This window comes from Limulus polyphemus, unplaced genomic scaffold, assembly GCF_000517525.1.
Source record: "Limulus polyphemus unplaced genomic scaffold, Limulus_polyphemus-2.1.2 Scaffold141, whole genome shotgun sequence".
Classification (NCBI taxonomy): Eukaryota; Metazoa; Arthropoda; class Merostomata; order Xiphosura; family Limulidae; genus Limulus; species Limulus polyphemus.
Genome location: NW_013665751.1, coordinates 266,391 through 273,255, shown reverse-complemented (window position 1 = coordinate 273,255; position 6,865 = coordinate 266,391). Strand labels below are relative to the sequence as shown.

General features: G+C 31.8%; 1 protein-coding gene across 1 annotated transcript in view; it reads left to right on the top strand.

Moving 5' to 3' along the window:
• The window catches only part of LOC106474718 (coiled-coil domain-containing protein 94-like), a 27,658-nt gene that overhangs the window by 4,965 nt on the left and 15,828 nt on the right, over nt 1–6,865 (top strand). The window contains exons 3-4 of the mRNA XM_013935412.2: nt 423–567; nt 4,130–4,264. Of these exons, the coding sequence (XP_013790866.1) occupies nt 423–567; nt 4,130–4,264 (280 nt within the window). The remainder of the gene's footprint in view (nt 1–422; nt 568–4,129; nt 4,265–6,865) is intronic.

Genomic DNA, 6,865 nt, shown 5'->3' with positions numbered 1-6,865 from the left:
TCTTGTGGTAGGCAGATGGTACCTTGATATAGAGTTATTGATTATTTTTGTGACATTAATCAATATAAATATAATTTCATATAATTAATTATTTTACATGAGATTGGTGTAATCAATGTTCCTAAGTAATCAATTAATTTGGGTTAAATGCCTAGCTTTATCATTTTTGAATACCTTGTTTACATGTCACTTAATAGTGTATTAACAAATATTGTAGGTTTTGTAATTTATGAATTAATGATTCACTTCAAAATGGATATGTACAACAAAACTTCAGTCCTTTCTCTTAATGGTTTTTGATAATACCAGTTACTTAGCATTATAGCTATGGATACTGGCTTTTCGTCATAAAAACATTTTCTGTAAGTAGCATTTCTTCACTAAAAAGTGTTCTACATAATAAAGGTGTTTTTTGTTTTCAGGTGTACGACATGTGGTGAGTATATTTACAAGGGAAAAAAGTTTAATGCACGAAAAGAAACTGTTGAAAATGAAGAATATTTGGGAATAAAAATTTTTAGATTTTACATCAAGTGTCCTCGATGTCTTGCTGAAATAACATTCAAGGTAAGTCCTTATATTGAAAGTTTTTTTTCATAAGCTTAAAGTTATTTTTAACTATTTATGACTTTTGTAGAACATGCATAAAAAAGTGAAGATTCAAAACCATTTAAGGAATTTTTAACTTTTATTTTGAATTTGTTTATTATTATTATTTTTCAATTGCAGCTCAATTTTTTCTGAAGTTGATGATTTTTTGGATGCATTTAAAATTAACTATAATATATATGTCTTTCTTTTAATCTTTTTCTTTGTGCAGCATTGTCTTTGTGGTACAACAATACGTTATATTTTTTGGCAGTTTCTAGATTTGTTTTTCCTGCTTTATCCTCACTTTATTGTTATGTGTTTACAATGTACCTGTTAGCATATTTGCGTAGGATTTATTGTCCATACAATTTCTGTCATCTTTTATTTTGTCTAGTGCTTCATCTTTTTTTTTCTCTACTGAATCTGGTATGTTTTAGTTGATAAGCACTAAATTATTTGTAACAATATTTTGCAACATATATTTCAAAACAATACACACAAGGTGACTTGTTTACAGTGTTTGATGTATATAACAAAGAAAACTTGTTCATATTTTATAAAAATAATGTTCTTTATGTGTATAATACAATCATTTGTTAATTATAAACTCTGTATTTCACTGAAGAATATTTTATGGAGATCCTTTTCTCATTTTACTAACAGTTCTAATTAATGATTGAAATGACACATTAACCAATAAATTCAAGAAAGTTTGCTATGCTAGTTAATATGAAAACACGTGTAAATAAGATATAATCTATTGTTGACATGAAAAAAAAAGTATCCATTCTTGAAAGTAAGATAATTTATTCTAAAATAACACATAAATTATAGCAAGAGCCTAGTATTTTTGTAAAATGTTGAAATAAATATACCATGCACAATAATGACATAAAACGAAGTAATGTAGTTTTAAAAAAATCTGAAAGTTTTAGTTGCCTGATTGAGACTTAGTAACATGATTTATATACACACAAGTCATTTTAGATTGTATGGCTTATATCTAGAAGCAGTTGGAACATTGTTAAAGTAATATTTGAGTTAGTGATAATAACATGAAGTGGTGATCATTCCCTTGTAAGGCAGCTACAAAGGTTAAGTACATTATATTAGAACAATCTTAGAACCATACCATGTTGTTACAGTTCATATTGCCACATCTAGCCATGCTCTGTCTGATGACCATGCATATTAACAATAAGCCATGAAACACAGTTTTCTCTGCAGAAGAATTTATTATAAGGCTGTCTTTTCCAAACTTTACCACTGTATGCATTCCATATCCTAGCTAATATTCAAGGACATTGATACAGTTCAAACACACGGATATCCATAGATGCTGCATCTAGTGACTTGGATGGTAAATATTTTTATTGGATAGCATGAATACTTATTTCATTCTCCAGCTGCTTGAAGTATGTTATGGTTGAATGGGTAGTATAACTTAAAGGCTTTCCTTGGTGAACCCATACCCTGTTGTACTCATTCCCATACAAAGCCAGTATTTCTGTATGGCACAAAGGGTCCAAAACATTGGGCCAAATATTAAGTAGAGTTCACATTGACTTGGTATCTACACTCCTGATTTCTACCATTCATACAGATATCTGTAGTTTGTCTTCCTTTCCTGGATATGTCATGGGATCAACTTGTGTACACATGACTTGTGTTACTTTTCTAAACAGAAATGCTTTTTGATTTTGTTATGTACTGTTGCACATGAATGGCTTTTGTGGATTCTCACATGTTACAAAATGCTACACTTTTCTTGACATGGCTAGGGTAAAACTTGTTACAAGTCTCCTTCCAATTGATCCTGGTCTCCCAAGTCTATTCATATTCCTTGTTTTCCAGTGCCATTAAGTAAAAGCCATATACCCAGCTAGGAAATTCTAAATCCCAGGTCTAAACATAGGTCATTTTATGATTATTTTTTGTTGAAAAGGGCTATTACATATCATTCTCAAAAACAATTTTTCGTGACAAAGTAGTACCTATGAAATGGCCAAATGATGCCCAAATGTAGTTCTTGAACATTTTTTTCTACCGTGACTTTCTGTTGTTGCCACATGAGTTGCTGATTTGCATGTTTAAAAACTCATATTATTATAACATGCTCAACCTTCTGTACAGGTATATATATATCAAAGATAATGCTTTGATCACTGTTTTGTTGTTCTTTGTACTTAGTAGTTATTATTGTGAATATTTAAATCATTGTATTTTCATGGTAATGTTAATTCTTTAATTTTGGGTTTTCAGGTATCTTTTTACTACTATTAAATTTAAAAACATACCTGATATATAATGCAAAACATTTAAAGCATTGATTATAATAAAATATACATTTAGATAATACAAGTATTTTTCATAATGATGATTATATGAATTTTGTCAATACTTGCGTATGTAATACTTTACTACATATGTAATACTTGCATAATGATGTGCTCCAGCACTTGCATTATCTTGTGCTATGCATCAAATTCTTTTAAACATTTTTTTTATATAAGATGGGTTTCAAAAATTTAGGCTTTTTAGGTTCAACGAGAAATTATTTTATTATTTTCCATCAATAATCATTCACAAGTCTCATAGGTAGCCATCTTAAACAATTTCTAATATATATTGGTAAAATTGCTCTATTTTCTGTCATCTATCATTGTATTTTATGATTTTTTAAATTGATGGACTTTATTGTGTCAATTTGAGATATAAAAAGTGAGGTTAATGCTGAAAAGTATCCAGATGTTTGGTTATACCTTTTTTATGTAAGATCTAGGATGGAAATGTGTTTTGAAATTAAAAATTTAAAGAAAGTTTATATAAATTCTACAGTGTGTTAAAAGCTGAAACCTGCCATATTATTCTCAAATCAAAACCTATTCAGATATTTACCAAAAATATCATAAAACTATTTCTGTTGGATAGAAATGTGACATTTATAGGTTCGCAATTAATGAACAGGGTAATCTTATCTCTAAACTTATATATAACAACCTTTAAAAAAAAATTCATAAAGTCACTCTTGTCTCAGGTATACAAACTTTCTGCGGGACTTGGTGGTTATATTTTGTAATGTTATATTCAAAACAACTTGTAATTTGAGTATACAAAGAAAAACTTGTTTATTATATAACTGCCATTTTTGTATTTTGCTGGTGTTTTATCAGTAAGGAAAGTGCATGTCTGCCATACACATTAACAAGATTTTTTTTGCTTTTTGGAAAAGATTTTACAAGTTTCTAGCTTTGTTAGCACTATCTTAATTATTAGCTACACAATTTCTTAGTATTAAGGTCCATTCATTAAATCTTAAACAGGTAGCTGCTATATTTAGCACTGACAATTGAGGTAAAGATAGTTATTTCTAAGTTACTTGGTTTTATTCATTGAAGGCCTCAATTTATGCTCAGGAAAGTTCAACTACTGGTAAATTTGAAAAGATTTTAAGTGACACTTAAATTTTTGAAATTATCAATGAAGTTATACTCATGTATTTCTATAAATGTGATCTGTTTGTTATTTTAATGTTTAGACAGACCCTGCTAATACAGACTACATAGTTGAACATGGAGCTACACGGAATTTTCAAGCTTTGAAATTGGCTGAAGAGCAGGCAGAAAGAGAGGCTAGAGAAGAGGAGGAAGATGTGAAGAATAATCCAATGAAGGCAAGTTAAAAGGCTTGAAGACCTGTAGATTTGAGTATGTTTATACCTTGTGGTCCAAAAGTTAGTTTCCCACAAACCAGTGTAGCAATTCTTTCAAACTTTCATCTGTTTCAAATCTTAGTGTATGAGTACATCTGAACTCTATACAAGTCTTACACACAGACTAACAAAAAACTAAGTTTTGGTGCCAGAAACAAAGTGTTGTTCACACACAAGATTATTTGTTGCAGAAAACTCATTTTCGGACCACCATGTATGTGTAAATAAACTGTTGTGATATATATTTTAAAGAAAGATTCTCAAGTTAAGACTAGTGTACAGTATTTAGTTTTTTAGAAAATATTGATAACAACTACATATGGATCATAATTTCCTTTAAACCTGTATTTATTTATTTTTCCTTCTTTCAAAAACTATTTTATGTTGGAATTTATATTGAAATGAACCTTTTTTACTGAAGCATGTATAGCAATTAAGTTTATTTAAAACAATTTATAATAAAAAATATCTAAATCCATTATAGATTAGTGGATCTTTTAAAACTGCCTAAAAGTGTTTGTATTTGACAAATAAATTATTACACTATAAATATTCCAGAAATTTTTTAAAAGGAAAGAGTAATTTTCCACTTATTTCTTGCATGCTACCAGCCTTGAACAATCTCCCACCTAAGTCACATTTTGATGAGAACTATGCTAGTACATGATATAATCATAATGCTGCAATAGCCCTCCATCAGTAGGAGAGCAACACATCTGAAATGCACAATACATCCCCATAAGTACTGGCACTTGAAATTAACATCATTCTTAAACTTGGCAATGCCATCAACAAATATGTTTCATTTTGCTCTTTGATTTTGAAAGATTTTTCACATCCATTGTGATTGACTTGGTTTAGTAATCTTTATTATTGTAGTTTCTGACTATTTCTTATGATTTTCCTGAAACTTACAACTCAATTTCTCACTTTTGTAGCTTTTGGAACAGTGATACACTACAAGCTGTGTTAAGGTTCCCTTTCATGTTGTTTTTCAGTCCTGCCAACTTTCATCCTCCCAGGGTTTTTGACCTGTTTATGAAGCAAAAATTCTATCTAGAATGAGACTAGATAATGTCCTCTATTGTGTTTGTATGCAGAACTTGAGAGACCATGCAATATAATGTCTCAAAACTCCTCACAGTTTCTGCAATGTTTATTGCTTCTGGATATTCTTTGTCTGTGGAAGATGTTACTGCCAATTTTCACCATTAATGGTTTTCTCCTACCTTTACAGTTTCTCTTATTTCCTGTAAGTTCTTCATTCCTAAGCCAAATCATAAGGTCAACATTTCTATCCAGCTCTTTCCACTGCATGGTTTTGCTCCGGCCTCTTTGTTTGCTGTTGAAAAATGCATCATTCCTTTCTCTCTCTTTGCTGATTGTGTTAGGTTTGTAGTATGCTTTCCCTTTCTCCTATGTCCTTTGTTTCTTCATGTTATTTATTCCATGCTGTAATTTTATTCTTTCCCCCTTCACCTGACTCTAGTATCCATGCTGAGATATTTTTTGTCTCAGCATCATTCCCACTTTTCCATGCCTTATTCTCCTCATTTTCATGATTTTTTTAACATAGCATATGATCACTTCCTTTCAGCATTTTTGGATCTTAAATTCCTAGAATCCCTTCTGCCTGCTTAGGTGCTGATCCTCTGTCTTCAGTATTTTTTTACCAGAGTTCACTTCTCCTCGCTCTATCCCTTTGCTATCTGTTTTTTTCTCATCTCCTATTTGAGGCTCTCCACCAAGTTCCAGATAGATATTTTCTCTACTTAGGCCAATGTCTCATTACTGGCTCTCTTTCTCTTTGTATGGTTTCTGTGTATTTGAAATTTATTCAGACATTTTCTGGAAAAGTGGATGACCTTCATGACAGCACTCAACTCCCTTCATATATCACTCATTCAACTACACCGCCCTTCCCTGTTTGCCCCTGAAGAAGAAAGGTCAACCTTTCAAAAGTACTAGGGTTATAGGGTTTTTATTATTATTCAGACATGACTCCCTTTTCTTTGTTGTTCACCTTCCTCAATCCTCCCGTTGTGGCTTGTGTCTTGCCACAAAGTTTTTGGGATGTTCCTCTCACCTTGGAGTCTCAGGTGGAAGCTGCTTGCCATCATTTTTCTTTCACTTCTTTCCTATTTTTGTGCATCTCCTCATGTTCCTTGGCCAATGTACCCTCATCTTCTTTGTGTTTCCTCTTTCCATCCATCCACTTCCTCTCACCCCCCTCCCATAGGGTTAGCCTTTGTCCACCCCACCTGTGACTACCTCTCTTTGTACTTGGTCAGCTCTGGTCCTATGAGGACACTTGTTTTCTTCTTTGCTAAACTGTGGACTCACTTCATGGCTGACCATTGGGTCTCCCATATTTTTACCCATTGTCTCTTCACTTCTCTTCCTCCTCTTCCCTTTTCCCTCATTGTTTGCCTTCCACCACCTGAAGAACACAATGTCAGAGCTCTTACAAGCAATATAAAGTCTTCTTTCTAGTTTGAAACCTCCTCTGATATCTTGTCGAGGATTTGCGGTAAGTACAATCACTGGGAAGCTAGCTAGCTT